At 46.2% G+C, this 16,332-nt stretch overlaps 4 protein-coding genes across 4 annotated transcripts; 3 read left to right on the top strand and 1 right to left on the bottom strand.

Annotated features, from left to right (window-relative positions):
- Window positions 1–141: 141 nt before the first annotated feature.
- Window positions 142–956, top strand: C7974DRAFT_381692 (uncharacterized protein). The gene has a single exon (XM_046140602.1). The coding sequence runs from the start codon at window positions 169–171 to the stop codon at window positions 910–912; it is 744 nt and encodes a 247-aa protein (XP_046002259.1). The 5' UTR covers window positions 142–168; the 3' UTR covers window positions 913–956.
- A 1,447-nt stretch (window positions 957–2,403) lies between these two features.
- On the top strand, window positions 2,404–5,229 carry C7974DRAFT_438383 (uncharacterized protein; the record flags this gene model as incomplete). Its single annotated transcript, XM_046145253.1, has 7 exons — window positions 2,404–2,653; window positions 2,707–3,022; window positions 3,142–3,199; window positions 3,541–3,795; window positions 4,161–4,401; window positions 4,756–5,124; window positions 5,183–5,229. The coding sequence occupies 7 exons, from the start codon at window positions 2,404–2,406 to the stop codon at window positions 5,227–5,229; spliced, it is 1,536 nt and encodes a 511-aa protein (XP_046002258.1).
- A 181-nt stretch (window positions 5,230–5,410) lies between these two features.
- Window positions 5,411–7,051, bottom strand: C7974DRAFT_381691 (uncharacterized protein). Its single transcript, XM_046140601.1, has 4 exons — window positions 6,767–7,051; window positions 6,448–6,570; window positions 6,181–6,397; window positions 5,411–6,126 (listed from the first exon to the last, which is right to left on the bottom strand). Coding segments are annotated over exons 1-4 (1,047 nt in total). The 5' UTR covers window positions 6,769–7,051; the 3' UTR covers window positions 5,411–5,421.
- A 1,148-nt stretch (window positions 7,052–8,199) lies between these two features.
- On the top strand, window positions 8,200–9,750 carry C7974DRAFT_467347 (uncharacterized protein; the record flags this gene model as incomplete). The annotated part of the gene is made up of 3 exons (XM_046146358.1): window positions 8,200–8,785; window positions 8,844–9,676; window positions 9,716–9,750. The coding sequence occupies exons 1-3, from the start codon at window positions 8,670–8,672 to the stop codon at window positions 9,748–9,750; spliced, it is 984 nt and encodes a 327-aa protein (XP_046002256.1). The 5' UTR covers window positions 8,200–8,669.
- Between the last annotated feature and the right edge of the window lie 6,582 nt (window positions 9,751–16,332).

Here is a 16,332-nt window from a genome sequence, read left to right as displayed (position 1 = left end):
ATCAACAAGCGCATTCGCCAGGACATGCTTACCGTGACCGCCCTCTGGACACCGACACACTACATCTCGCACCCGTCCTCGCTCACAGCCCGCACTCCCTACACCCGTGGCTACAACCTGTCCCGCATGTGCCTGGATCTCTTCTCAACCGCCTTCCTCGGCCGCATTATGTGGCGCTTCGGCGACCATAATCCCGCCAACTACACGCATCCCGAGCTTGTCGCTACCTGGTATTGTGCCGTGCCGTTTCTAGACCCTGGGGTGAGGGAGCTCTGGATTGACATCACGCCTGCGCCAGTGGACAAACGTGGACGTCCCCAGGCCCTGCTCGATGTTTTTGTCAGTGAGGAGTTTTCAGCGATGAGGTTCTTGAATGGGCATGTGAAGGATGTCACTTTGCTGATTACGCGGATTGACCGGCACTATGAGGGCCGTGTGCGGGTCAGATTAACGGGACGACTCAGTACGAAGAGTTTGGTTTTCGTAAAAGCTGTTAGATCACAGCTCGGCAGAGAATTGGAGTATGAGGGTACTTGGATATCGGCTGACGATGCGAGACGGGCAAGACTAGGTGCTGTGGTGGCGCAGGAGACGTTGTGTACGTTGACAAGAGCAGGAGGACGGTGTGCAGCACATACTTTGGCGTGGCTGAGCGGTGTGAGTTGGAGTATGAAGACGGGGATCATATACGTGAAGCTTGCGGAGAAAGGGCTAGGGTATGCGGTTATGCAAGAGTTAAAGAAGATGGGGCAGCTTCGAGCTCACATAGGAGGCACTAAAGAAGGTGTCTTGGTGTTGCCCCCAGCACACAGGTTGAGGAGGGCGTTCCAGCACCAAGTTGCTGCAGACCTAGGACTACAAACAGCCGAAGCCGATGGAAAAGATAGCAGATATGTCATCGCAAGGTGCTAGGAGTAGAATAGTCATGTAAGTTTGAGTAACGCGGTCTATACAGAGTTACGCATTTTCGCACATCGGCACTAACGTGGCCCTTGGCTGCTGTGGCCGAGCAACGCAGGTACCTACGTAAGTAATCAGCGAGCCCTACTACGAAGATTTATGTCTTAACAGTACATACTGACGCCACATGCGGCTTGGAGAACCAAGATCTCGCAGGTCGGCGTATATGTATCGCAACCATTAACCTGCAAGTAAGCCTGGACCTGCGTGTATGCACACGGGAACGTGTTCGCCCCAAGGAGTGCGTCTAGTTCCATTGCGCAAGTAGGGTATGCAAGTACTTATCACACAGACTGCTATCAGGTTGGACCCTGCATGCATAGGCTTTACGAATACGCCATCGTCGTAGGTACGTGCTAGCCCCAAGACTCCGTCAGAATCATCTTTCTGGACAGGAATTTTATAAGTAGACGAACTTCTCTACTACAAACTACATTCTTTTCTTCCAATTCTAAATAATGGCACCCTGATTCCTCTTCTCTATAGTTTGCCTGATCTTGTTGTTAACAACATCTACTGTTCCTGATAATGTTACCTGCAGATGCGTACGTTTTGCACAACGTTGCTGACCTTCACAGATACACTGACAGCATACGAATATTCTATTTAATCTATGCTGGCCGTCTCCTACCGTATGGGCATCTCTGAACGGGACATTAACGGGCCGCGTCCTCCCTACAACACTTCCCACCTTAGTTTGCCCGCAAAGTAGACCTTAACAACAAGCCTAACGGGTATAGATAAAGAGGTGCTGTAACATTAGGCTATAGTAGGAGAGAATCTGCACCTAGGCTTGCGTTGCATCTGTGCGATTTTAGGGCGGGGTTAGCGATAAGACACTTCCTACTTCCTACTGGCGACCGCACGCTAAGCTCGAATAGTGCATCACACCTTCCTCTAGGCCTAGCTCCCCTACCACTTCAGCTGCTGAAGTTTATTGTGGCTAAAGGCTCGACCTTCAGAAAGTAGTTTCCGAGGAACATGGCATCTTGATTAGCGCTGATGAATTCCTCAAGATGAGGAATGGAGGCGGGCGGGCAGGATAGGCGCATGCTTGTCCAGGATGCTATACTCGCGCCGATGTAATCAGTTCGTACCTGACAGTGCCTTCAGTAATGGTTCGCATTGTTCAAGCTTAAACAGGGACACGAGACAGGTATAGCAGCCGACTGTTCCTGCAGCCCAGTCGTCTGGGTCATCTAAAAGCTTGTGCTGGCATCGCACTTAGTAACATTCTTACGCTAATATAGCTGCATGGACTCGCGTTTAGAGGCGTTCAGAAGGCGTAATACCAAGATATTCATGCATGCGAAAGCTGAGTCGAAACCTCACCCGTCAAGGGTATAAAAGATCATGGTGCTGCAAGCTTTTCTTGACGACAGGCAGATCAACAGTTGTCTCTTGTAAACTTCGATCCAAGAATCTCAAATCCCAGCAACAATCATGAAGATCTCTCACATTGTCACCTTGCTATGCTCGGCAGCTACTGCCGTCTCAGCCGCCGCCATCCAAAAGCGACAGACGACACCTGCTGCCCCAGTCGAGCAATACAAGGCGCCGACATACGTACGGCCTAAGCACCCTTCAAAGCGCGTCCAAACGGCATTCGACGTCTTGGATGGCTTCAAGGAATGGACTGTTGAGGGCGTCACCCGCTGGAACGGTCCCGGTTTTCAACACCAGGTCCTGCCGCGTACGCTATCCCCATTCCCCTCGCACATCGCATTAGGCTAACATGGCTCCTAGTCTCGCGTGGCGCTGCCGTCAAGGACGCTGCCGCCTGGAAGACGTACTTCAAAAGCATCGAGCCCCTTTTCCGCGGCTTCACGCCCGTCATTAACGACCTCTACGAGGACGAGAAGAACAACGCGGTCGTCATCTGGGCGCGCTCTACTGCCAACACGCCAGTCGGCCTGTACGCCAACGAGTACATGCTTACGCTGTACATGACAAAGGACCAGAAGAAGGTGAAGACGTTCCTGGAGTTTGTTGATATTGGTGTTAGCCGCGACTTCTTTCCCAAGTTAAACGCTTGGGTTGCGGCGAACCCAAGCTTAAAGTGGTAGAAATAGGTTTTAAAATAGACACCTATTCTATAGCTTAGATAGACACGCATTAAGAGAATAGAAAGTAATACAGATAATACACATTCAATGAAGTATAAAGGTTACCTTGTTTTAGGCCTAATAGCTTATCTAGGAAGATAGGGTTAGAGTTAGGCAGATTCATCGACCATGATGTGAGCTTACTTTTCGCGGCGTTGCTTGACTTGCGAAATGTCGTCAAATCGACCGTAGAAGGCCTTTTGGATGGACAAAAGGGCTGATGCCTGCGTATCATAAACGATATCAATTTCATAATCGTGGCCTGCAATGCCATCCTTCTGTTTGTTGCATTAAGTCTTGAGACCCACGATGCAGTTCGAATCATGATGCATTTATGGTACTCCGCACTCCTCCCCCATATTATAGTAGTGACACTTGGCGGCATGGTACTCGGACCCATTGCTTAAGTCTGCGAGAAGATCAGGGATAAGCCACCAACCTCGCTTTAAGCAAAGACGTTTTCTTTTAGACGTAGATCCTTGCGAGTTACGCTGATGAAGCACCAATAAGACAAGCTGAAGGACTACTTCTACGTTCCAACGGGAATAATGCAAGAGCAAGCGCAAGATATTTGGCGTCGCGTAATGCTGGCTCTGGAGAGAGTAGACTATTTGCATCGCGCGCTTTGCAACTAGCCCCCTTCTTTTTGGGTGGCAATGGTGACATTCCGCAACGATGGCATGCTGCTTCTGCATGGCGCATTAAGAGAAGAGTTCAACACACCAAATCTGTAAGCTGAACACCTTCTGCACTCCTACCGTAAACCTGAGTTAGCTAGATCCTTCTTTCATGAGAATTGAACTCGGCCTATGATGGACGACGCGACCCCTCTTGACGGTTGGGACTATCACGAGTACATCAAGTTCGCACCAAGAGCAAGCAACGCTATCATAGGAAGCTTCTTCTTCTTCTTGAGAGATACTCTTCCAGGTTTCTGCAAGCGTATTGAGGACATTGATATCTATTTTTAACTGTTCAACGTTAATGTTTGGGAACTCCTACGCTGCCTTAGCATAGAGAGATCTTTCGATTGCATTGAGGTAGCTATGTGTATATCTTACCTTGCTAGAGACTGTGTGCTGACAACTAACCTAGGTTTTAAACGTCTGCGATCGTGGATACGTTGGATTTGAAAGAGTCCTTTCTACGTTCGGCCCGCTGCTTACATCAAAAGCCGTCAGCCTACACGCGACACTTCTTATGCTCTTTTTGAACGCTGTCGGTGAAGTGCATGAGCAGCATGATTGCCGAGAGTCTCGACGTCTCATGCAGCAATTTATCCCCCATACGCCTCCGTTGATCTCAGCAGCGAGCCAAAGAGATAGCACGCGGAAGCGTAAGCAGCATAGGCGAAAATTCGGCATCGGGCGAAATCATGCAATAATGCTTTTCTATTAACGCTTCGCCACTTCGTTCTTACGCTTACTCACCTGCTTGCTACGGATTGGGATTTCAAACCCTGGTATTCCATACAGTACGAACAACGTCGCTCGAGATGCTTCTAGCAGTACACGACTAACCATAGTTTTTCTACTCCTAGACGCCGACACTGACAGTTCAGCGCGTTATTTGCTATGATATAGCCAGCTCCGTTAGAAGCACTCACTAGAAGCTTTTACTAGGAACGCTTGTTAGTATTAAGTAGTGCGAGACTTGCCGTGACTTCATCCACTGCGCACCTGAACCCTAGGTGTTCTGTCTGCCACCCCCTCAAGCCTTGGTCTTCGCATCAGTGCCAACGTTCCTGTTCCTCGAGATTCTCACATCCAGCCCGACGAGGATGAAGATGGTGCTACTCGTCCGCTGTCCCCTCTCGCACAGCTCCCAGAAGACGACGTCGAGGCTGCTAGAGTCATCAGCCAACTTAAGGAAAGCGACAAACAACACACAACAGATCGTGATGCGTACGAGGGGCGTATTCAACAAAAGATGAGCGAAACAGATACAAGGACCGCAGAGATTCTGCTAGAGATGCAATCTAGTATTCTGCAGTCACATGTAAGCGCATATAAAACTCCAGAGCAGTTAGGGAACGTACAAAGATTAGCAAACTTAGACAGTGAGTCGCTGAAGAGTGCAGCAAGTCTGAACTAGGCTGCGGGCTATATTTGCAATAGCTCTGTTATTTGAGAGAACGCGGCCCGCCATTGAAGTATCCGCATAATCGCGCAGCCCTTGTTTCAAATACAGAGTTTCAATGAGGCTGTGGTCTAATGAACTGAGACATTCAACTAGTTCAGGTAAGGCAATCGCGAGGAGTCAAAAGAGATCAGGAGACGGCTTCCCAACCACGCAAGGTTGCTGTCCTCTTCTAGCCCATGTTTGTAAGACTATTCAGGTTTCTTGTCTACTCAATTTATACATCGCTATGTCTTACACCGTTATACCCCTGCGTCTCTCCACTCTTCCCATGTACTGACTCCCTCACATAGTCTTCTTCGATTGTCATGTCCACGGTCTTTGTAATACCTTCCACACCCAATATCGATTCCTCGCTCGTATTGCGCGTACCCCCTACTGGTACATTGATAGCCCTATTGCCCCCATTGAATGTGTAGAGCTCCATTTGTCCGTTCGAATGTGTTCTAGCTGCGCGACTAAACATCTTGCTGTTTTGGCCGCCAGGTGCGTAAGAAGCTGGGTAGCCTGGGCCAGAGCGGTCGTGCGAGGACGAAGTAAAGGCTTTGTTGAGGAGAGGGCGGAGGGCGGGTGCTGAAGCGGATATTATAGCAGCGTTTATCTCGATTTGGGAAAGAAGGAGGATGAATATGTCGTCGTAGGGTGGGTCGTCTGTTACAGCGTATACCCAAAGGGCGTAGAGACGGACAATGGATGCGATAACAGCTACACTTCCGACCATGAAGACACCGAGGAGTGCAATGCGCTTTGTTCGTTGGAGTTTTAGCTGTCCAAAAGCTCGCATTGGCAGGGCTAGGATGAAGAGATCTGTGAGGATGTTGACAGAGGCCATCGCGAAATACGTCCTAGGAAGGTCGTTGCATCCTTTGGGAAAGGTAGGGACCCATGCTCTCCATGGCTCTTTCGCACCGCATTCGAAAGCCTGGATCAGTCAGCTTCGAGCTCGGGGAATGCTGGGGTTTCGCGTATGACATACGTTGACAAAAGTGACTACAATGGTCTGAACAGTGACGAATATACTAACGGCGTATACAGCGTAGCGAAAATTTGTTTGTGTGAAGATCCGGTAGTAGAGTGCCAGTATGCTAGCTTTGACGAAGAGCAACGCCCAAGGGTAAACTAGCTGATATGCATACCAGTGCTTGAACGTAGGGACCATAATAATTGAATGATCTAAATCGACATTGTGTCGCCTTCGTCTCCCGTCAGTTGCCGTCAGTTTTTCTACTACGGGTATACATACCCAGTTCCCCAGCTGACAAGAAAACCATTCTGAATACCGAGTGAGATAGCAATCACCCAAGCACATATCATGAACTTGTCGTCTAATCCTACATATCGTATGATAGTGAGGCGACAGTGCAGCCTAGCAGATAGTGAGCAAGTCTTGCGGCGAGTAAGTAAATCAAGGTTCCGAAAGATCGTACCTTAGCGCTACAGCGATTGTCGAGAACAATAGGAGAACTCCAGTGACGATCAGAAACATAGGCTGTCGCGAACCATTGTCCCAGGTGATACCATAGCCACGCGTGCCGCTTGTCATACTGTAGGAATACACTCACATTCAAATCACGGGACTCACAAAGAGGTCATGGCAACCTCTGGGCTATGAATAATTCTTGCTCCTCCTTGTAGCTTGACCCTCCGCGCCGCATAATATCATGATCCAGCACTTTGGGCAGCTTCATCTTGTGAATCCTTCGTATTATTATCCGGCCGTGTGTCCAACAGGACCGCAAATGCGTGAGTAAAGTCTCCTGGGGACGGCTGGCATCTCCGAGCCATCATTGGATAAGCAACGCCAGCTAAACGCTGAGGAAGGGCGAAGGATTCGCGCGTTCGTTGCAGTCATCCTGGTTGGAGTTGGTGCGGCTCTTTGTTTTGGACGGTCTACTACCTATAGTTTCCCTCAGTTATCGCCTGGACGGCTCGACAACTTCCCCGTTCCCCAGCCGAGCCGGTACCCGGACGAACAAAGTGAGCTCTTAGACTCGATCTTCCGCGTGAAGATAGGAGGAACTTCTTCAAAGTCTTGAGCGGTTAGTCGTATGTGCGTTAGCGCATCACCATACTATAGGATGCTGAAAATCGGAGTATCGCTTCGCGGTCGAAGAACGCCATTTGGTAGGTCGACAGCTCCGCAATAAAGGAACGCTCCAGGGTCCACCGCGCCATGATCCCGCAGGAGCTATGTGCCGTGTTTGCCTCTCCTCGCCTATTTGCCACAGTTGACCCTGTGTTTTCCCGTCACCTCGGGTGACAAAAATACCGCACACCCAAACTACCTCCTCCACGTAAGCCCACAACAATAGCATAAATAGAAATTCTAAAAAAGGGATTTATAGAGAAAACGATTCTCTACAAGATCATGTTTTCGCAGGCTCTGGAATCTTGTTTGTGTTGAGTAAGATAACCTGGAAGATCGCGTTGGGTGGTGGTGTTCCTGAACTTTTGCTAGGGCTTTGACAATAGGGTGTGCGGCTTTTATTGGCACCCAAGTACCCGTTAATCGCTGGTTTAGAACGTTAGACACGGCCCAAAAACCAGCAGGATCTTAGCGCGAAAGCGGGTCAACCTGTCCCGTAAGCTCTTCCGTCCCCGCGACAAAAATCTTGCAGCCTCACCTTCTGCATTGCCGCCAACAAGAGCGGCGCAGGGGAGTTTGATTTCGGCCGATCAGATTTCAAGGTTATTGCGACGCGTTATTCAAGATGAATGAAGCAAGCACACACGAGAGGTAACATTTACATGCCATGCTCTAGGATCTCGGGCAATCCATTCGTAGCCATGCGAGTAATCCTACAGGAATCTGTAGACCGGCCCACCGGGCGCAATCATCTGAAATCATCCTATCCTTTAATCACCAGCCCATGCGAAAATTGTGCAGGCTATTGCTACAGAGATCAATACGCTTTTGGTCATATCATCACCGTAACACAGCAGAATACGCAGGTAAGTACTCGCAGGCCAATCACTGTTGCATGTGCGCCACATAGAAGCCATGGCTCATGACCAAAATCGCCGGTAAGCGTGCGCCTACCGGAATATGCACATCGAAGCGCTTCGCACGCGTTGCATTCTCCGAACTCAATCCTCCAGACCCAGGGCACCTCGAAAGACCATGCAGCTGTGCCACACAACCGCATCTCTCCTGAATCGCCATGCATACAAGCTTTTTCCAGACCCGGATCTCGCCCCAAATACTACGGCAAGTGGTCCAATGCCCCGTTCTTGCCTTCAGCACTTATTTCCTTTCGTTACTCATGCCTTCGTGGCTCGGACTTCAGTTGCATGGTCATCCTTCGATGAGGCTCAGACGGGTAAAGTGGGTATGATAAGGCCTGCAGTGAGGCACAAATAAAGCTTGATGCCCTCAACACTCACAGTCACCAGCCAGGGACAATACGCTTTCGCCTTCAATCAATCCGAAACACAAAGCTGCCAATCTCAACCTCAGCCGCCAAAATGGTCAACCTTTCCATTCTCGTTTCTTCGCTCTACTTGGCTTCGTCAGCAGTAGCCGCGGCTCTCCCTGCCTCTGCTCCAAAGACGTGCAAGAACCCCATTGTACGAAAAGAATGGTAAGTCAATCACACCAATGAATCATCTCGGACTCTGCTGACCATTGTACTTCTGCAGGAAGCAACTCTCTATTCCCCAGAAGAGGGCGTATATCGATGCAGTACTCTGCCTAGCATCAAAGCCAGCCATCTCTGGCATCGAGGGAGCCATAAACCGTTTCGACGACTTCCAAGCCGTACACAGTAGCCAAACTCCCGACATCCACTGGGTCGGTCACTTCACTCTCTGGCACCGCTATTTCATCTATACCTATGAAAAGGCTCTTAGGCAAGAGTGCGGTTACACTGGTGCTCAACCCTACTGGAATTGGTCTCTAGATGCTGAACCTCAGAATCCCACCTCAACACGCATCTTTGACTCTGAGATCTGGCAAGCAGACACTGGATTCGGTGGCAACGGTAACAAGGTTGAACCCACTAATGAGACAAACCCCTTCGGCATCGTTGGCGGAACAGGAGGTGGTTGCGTACAGAATGGACCTTTCACAGCCGACAAGTTCTCAGTCAACTTCCCCACTCCCCACTGTCTCAAGCGCGATTTTGTCCCCACTCTGATCAATGTCTGGGCCGACCAGAAGCTCGTCAACAACGTCCTCGCCCAGAAGGACTACACTGGCTTTGCCAGGGCCGTTGAAGGCGAGGCTAGCTTCGCCGTTCCCAACATCCACGGAAGCGGTCACTTCGGTGTTGGAGGTGCTCTCGGACAGGCTGGTGATGCGAACAACAGCCCCGGCGAGCCGGTATTCTACCTCCACCATGGCAACATCGACCACATCTTCTGGATGTGGCAACAGAAGGATCTCAAAATCCGCTTGCACCAGGTTGGTGGCCCAACAATTCCTTTCAACTACAGTGGTAAAAATGTCACAATTGACTTTGAAGTTGGCCTTGGTAAGCTTGCGCCTACTGTTCAGCTTAGAGATTTGTTAGATACTCAGGGAAGCACTCTATGCTACACCTACTAGAGAGGTGCATATATCTTATATCTATATTAAAATACTCTAATATTTATATATATATCTCTATCTTTCTTTCTAGTAAAGATTTTATTAAGTAAAGCTAGTTATACTAGATATAGCTTACTCTTATACTTATAGCTCTTAGCTACTATTATAATAGGCTACAGCAGAGTCTACCTGTTACTTGCCGTATTGCTTCTACACCGCAGCCTAAAGTCTACTTCTAATACGCACATGTGCTGGCTGGCGACATGACGCTACAGCGTTTAGGTAGATTGAGAGCAAAACCTCTCGGTGCATTATATCGCGCACCTGTACATGCCATCAACGCTGGGCTTACCTGATGACGGCCGAAATCAGAGGCAGCAGTCTCGCTAGCTGCATGCTCGCAATTGTGATCAAATAGACTGCTGAAATCGACACAGGCCTGCGAGCCCAGCCCTTAGCACTCAGCGCGCACCCTCAACGCCTCTACATAGCGACCGCGATTCTCTGCGCTGGGCTCACAGATGTACGAGCAAACATCTTGCTCTAACAGCTTACACAGCGCCGCTGCCGCTTGCTAAGCTAGCAGGTGCAGCGCATGACTATGGACTGTTTCGCTTGCCGTGATCCTCTTTGCTAAAAGGAGCGTCTAGTCCCTGCGCGCTGATCAGCCGTTCCACTAACAAGGGTGACCCGCTAGTTAGTGTTGTAGGCCTCTTGGTTTGCCCTTTGGGTAAATGTGTCTTGCGTCTCTACTTCAACTGGCATCTCAAAGTTTCCGCCCTTGTTAAAGATGGAAGGGAAGCTCTGCGCTGTACATAGCTACTCATTGACGAAGAACCACAGCGAACCACCCAGCAGCACGCTGTACGTAGTCCCAAAACATCAATTACTGCGTGAAATCTTACAGATCACGTATCCGCTCACACTATATCAACTACCTCGCATCACAGCAAGACCACACCGCTCAGCCCAAAGGAAAAGAACACAGCCACCAAACCGTCCGCAGCCCCATCAATCTTCAAGACCAGCAACCGCTCCGTTTCAAAACGCGATATCAGCTTAGATGCGCGTTGCGTTGCGTTGCGCCGTCTAGTCTCGGCGCGTTGCTCTCAAATTCGACGTTCGAATGCGAAGAGGGATTTCCAGAACAGAGCCTGCTGATGCCGAAACGCGGGGTTCATGCGGATGAGGACAGCTTCTGGCTGGCCCAAGGGTACGCGCCGATGAAGATGCTGCCAGTGTGCGATCGCAGTTGCGAGACGTGTGGAACGTGGTATGTCTGCCAGCCGGCTGATTCTCCTGCACGCCTGCCGTACAGGCTTCCCGCGCATTCCCTCCGCCACGAGTCTGACCAGCCCCCAGACGCTGCGGCAGTGCGCAGTGCTGGCCTCGTCGCTGTGCTGCCCCGGCTCGCCAGTGAGGGACATGTGGAAACGACGCCGCCGCCGCGAGAGCGCCCGGAGCACCGGGTCACCGGGGTGTTGGAGCGTGGCGATGTTGTTTGTGTGCTTTGGCGGGAAGAAGCTGCACGCCATCGAGAATCTGGGTCGCTATCGAAGCTGATTCGAGAGAAGAACCAGAAATGTGACAGTATCTCGCCAACATTGACAGTCAATGCCCTTAATTGCTTACCAATGGCGCAGAGATGATAGCGCATTTACTAGGGTTAGTGCGCAGCTAGGTTGCTAAGCTTTAGGCTGCCTATAAGGCCGCCACATGCTATAAATCTGTTACGATCTACCTTTTGTAGCCAACCAGCTGCTGACACTTAATGAGTGCTGACACGCTTGGCGCGATATTACATGGGCTCTCCTATGTGGCGCAGTTTTATTACAAGTTATGTGACAAGCTTACTCCTTAGTAGTTAAGCCAAAGTGGGTCTTATATAGAGCTTACGCAGCTTATATTAAGCTTAGTAAGCCTAGCTTATAAAGCTTATGTTAAGCTTGGTAAGCTACTATACTTGCTATAGTATATAGCCAGTAGGAACACAACCCTTATAGTTTGTGTTTAACCTAAGTATTAATCTATAATATTAGATCTTAACCTAACCTTTAAGCTAGACAGTCTACTCTATACTACTTATTATTACTCCTTACCCTTAAGATAGATAGATTATATCTATACTCCTTAGTGCAAGACCCCTTTAGTTTCTCTAATAGTATTTATCCCTAAGAACTAATTAAATAGTGCTTATAAGCTTTGCTTAAAGTATAACCTTAATATTTTAAACACCCTTAAGATATCTACTACCTTAGGAAACTAAGCTACCCCTAGCTTATTAAATAATATAGATATAACTAATAATAGTGCTGCCTATATAGGTAATATTATAGTTAATAAACCTAACCTCTACTATAGTAAATATAGCAAGCTTAACAATTAGCTTATATAATAGAACCTATTCTTTATATTCTAAGGCAAGCATATTAAAGAGAAGAAAAGGGTTGTGCTTGCTAGTAGTTATATATATAGTGTAGCATTTAAATAGATTAAGCCCTTTATATAATAGTATAACTTAGGTAATACTCTAAACAAAGTAGATAACTAGATAAAGGACTTTAATACTTTTAAATTATAAATTAAACCTATATTTAGTATATTTAATAAAGTCTCCAGTACTAGATATAATATCTAATATATTAAACAAACTAAGTTAGCTACTAACTATACTATAGAGTTTTAGTAACTTGCTATATATACTAACTAGAACAACACTATACTCTTAACTATGTTTAGATAAGAACTTAAGCTAAAGATTAAAGAAGAGCTAATATATACTAGTGCTAGTACTAATACCTTTATTAAACTAGTTAACACTATAATTAATATTAACGTGAGTGCATAGCGAGTGACGCAGTCAAGCGAGTGACGCACCCCAACAAACCATTGGGCCTTCCTACCTTCAAACCTCAATGGACCAACCACCTGACCTGGAATCGCTCCTAAAAGAAGACAGAATCAAGCTTGCACTTCAAGCAATTAAGAAACCTCAAGAGCTAAGCGTGCGACGCGCTGCTACAGTGTACAGGGTCTCTGAGGCAACCCTCCGCCGCCGACGCGCTGGGACGCAGTCAACACGCGATACCCACCCTAAATCAGCGAATCTTCAGAGGACAGAGCAGAGGACACTTGTGCAGTATATTAGGAAGCTGGATTCCCAAGGATTTGCCCCAACGCTCTATTGTGTTGAAGATATGGCTAATCAACTGCGCGCTGCACGCGGCGCAAAGCCTGTTGGCCCACGATGGGCTTCAAACTTCGTCAAACGCGAACCTGGACTAAAATCGCATATGACTCGACAGAGAGATCGCCAGAGAGTCTTGTGCAGCGATCCAGGGGTCATTGGGCCCTGGTTTGACCTGGTTCAGAATGTTAAGGCCAAGTACAGCATCCTGGATGAAGATACCTACAACTTTGATGAGACTGGCTTTACTATAGGCATTGGAAACTGCGTCAAAGTAGTCACTGCATCAGAGAGACGTACTGAGCCCATTGGGTTGCAACAGGGAGACCGTGAGTGGGTAACTTTCATTGCTGCGATCAACGCGATAGGCTGGGCAATCGCGCCCTACCTTATCTTCAAAGCAAAGAACCATGACGCGTCCTGGTACCCTGATTTAAGGCCCCAATGGCGCATTGGGGTCAGCGACAACGGCTGGACTACAAACGATATTGGTGTAGCCTGGTTAAGGCACTTCATTGAGCAGATTAAGGGCCGGAGGGTGGGTAGCCATGTGCTGCTGATAATTGACGGCCACGAAAGCCACAAGTCGCTTGCATTCCAGGATCTTTGCAAGGAGAACAAGATAATTACTCTGTGTATGCCTCCACACTCGTCGCACATCCTGCAGCCGCTTGATGTGGGCTGTTTTGCCCCCTTAAAGCGGGAGTATAGTAAAGAGATCAGAGTCTTGGCAACAGACCACATTGGCCGAATTGACAAGAAGGCCTTCATTGCAACGTTTGCAAAGGTTTTTGAGAAGGCGTTCTCAAAGGCAAACATCACATCAAGCTTTAAGGCAACTGGCTTAGTGCCTAATGACCCATTGGTGGTGCTATCAAAGCTTGATGTCAAGCTTCGGGCGCCAACACCACCTCTACCAGGGGGGGCCCAATGGAACCCCAAGACACCCACCAACGCCAACGAGATAGAGTCTCAATCAACGCTGCTTCGCGATCGTATTCAAAAGCACCAAGGATCATCACCAACTCCAATGGTGGAGATTGTTAATCAGCTGCAGAGAGGCACTGCAATGCTACTACATGGGCAGACGTTATTGGCAGCCCGAGTGCTGCAGCTTGAAGCATCGAACAAGGCTGCTTCTGAGCGCAAATCACGTAAAAGAAAGCGGATTCAGAAGGGTGGAGACCTCTCAAAGGAACAGGCAGAGGATTTGATAGCCCAACGCGACGTTGAGGCGCAGGTAGAGGGGGAAACGCGTGAGGGTAGGGCCCGAACAGGTGCAGGCAAGCAGGGCAAAAGGCACTGCAAGCGCTGCGGTGAGACAGGGCACAACTTGCGCACGTGTAAAAAAGATGTAGTAGACGTTAGCGATTAAGGATATATCTTGTTAGCTACATTATAATGTTGTGGTGTTGAGTAATTGCACGTAGAAGGCCCAATGGTTTGTTGGGGTGCGTCACTCGCTTGACTGCGTCACTCGCTATACACTCACGTTAATATTAAACTATATAAGCTATAGTTAGAATTATAAGATAACCTCTATATAAGGGTTACTAATTCTATACTATAGGCCTTTAGGAACTAATAAAAGAATAATATCTAACAGAGACAGCATAGAGAACACTACTAGTCTAATATATTATAATAAGTCTATACTAGAACTAATATAGGTTACTATAGTACTAAAGCTATAGACCTTTCTAATATTAACAAAGGACCTAAATAGTAGAATATAAAGAATAAGGGTAGTTCTAGAACTAGCAAGCCTCTAGTAACTTACTATAGCTATAGCAGACTAGGCTACTTTATAAGAGACTATTATAGCAAGAATAAGGTTATATAATAGCTTAATATATTATCTAGTAAGGTTAGACCTACTAATACTAGTAATTAGGAAATAATTACTAATAATATAGAACGTGTTATAGAAGATCTAGAGACAGAACCTAAGATAGATAATAAATATATTAAACCTAATAAGGACTAATAAAGCGTCTAAAGTAAAGTACCTATACTATACTAGTATAATAAACTAAAAGAATCTACTAAATACTAAGAATATTATAACTAGATACTCTAGTTCTTAGACTAATAACTAGAAGTTAAGTACTAGGCTAATATAGTAGAATACCTAAGCAATAAATATATAGCATGCAATAATAAAGAATATATATAATAGTATGCACAGAATAATAATATACTTAATATTATAGATAATAAACTAGTAGTAGCTTATATTTAGTTATAGAAGTTACTCTAGAGATATAATAATAGCAAGATACTAGCTATAGTTACGTTAGACCTATAAGTCTATAAAAACTATAAGAATATATTAGTATCTATCTATAAACTCCTAAAGAAACCTAAAGAATAGTATAATAAATAGTTTATAGACTATTAATAAAACAACTATATAACTATTAAGATACTATAATATACTAGCAAGGATATCCTAGTATAAGATAAACCTAACTTTAGGCAAATACCTATATAATAAAAGACAACACCTTAGTACCTAATAGATATAAGGAACCTCCTCTACTATACTCTTTTATAGATAGCTTATAGCACTAACTTATATATAGTATACTATAATAATAAGATAAATAGTAGATAGTTTTCTAGTATAAAACACTACTACTATAATAAATATTATAAATATAAGGATAATATATATAAAGTTTATTTATAGGATAAATAAGAATAATACTACTTCTTAGAAGAAAAAGATACTTAGTATATATATATTAAATAGTTACTTATTAATAATTACTACTTAAACCTATATTAGTAATAATACCTATATAATAACTATAAGAGCTATAAGAAGGCTAAGAAGCAGTAACGTACCCTATAAGCGAGCGGATTAACGGGCGAGTAAATTACTTTTGCTAAGCCCCTACTAAAACTTAACCTATTATAGCCTAAAATACTATACTTTAGTCCTACACAGTATAGTATAGGCTAGAATATTATTTAGAGGCCTCTTCTATATTAATCTTGCATATTTACGCGTTATGTCCTGTCTAATTGCACCTTCTACAGCGCTATTAGGTTAGCTCGCCCTCTTAAGTGCGCACCTGCTTCTTTATCCTCTTCCTATTACTACGCGCCCTAAACTCCTTTAGAGCTGCTAGCTGCTGCCTATCTTTAACTATTAGGGTCCCTTTCTTCTAAACTTGCTTTCTTTTATATAATTTTTATTATATAGCAGCCTTATTAGCTGCTTAAAGCTCCTTAATTTCCTATTAAGCTAAAACTAGCTTATAGGATAAGATTGCTCCCCCCTTTGCATAGTACTTAAGCGCGCTTAGAATAGAATTTAGTAAGCTACTCTACTGCCTCTTATACTTCTCTTAAATTAGAGTTAATTACAACCTAAATTCTAGAGTATTACTAGGGGTTTGCAACTG

This window comes from Boeremia exigua (assembly GCF_020726555.1).
Source record: "Boeremia exigua strain MPI-SDFR-AT-0100 chromosome Unknown C7974scaffold_1, whole genome shotgun sequence".
Taxonomy (NCBI): domain Eukaryota; kingdom Fungi; phylum Ascomycota; class Dothideomycetes; order Pleosporales; family Didymellaceae; genus Boeremia; species Boeremia exigua.
This window is presented reverse-complemented; position numbering and strand designations above follow the sequence as displayed.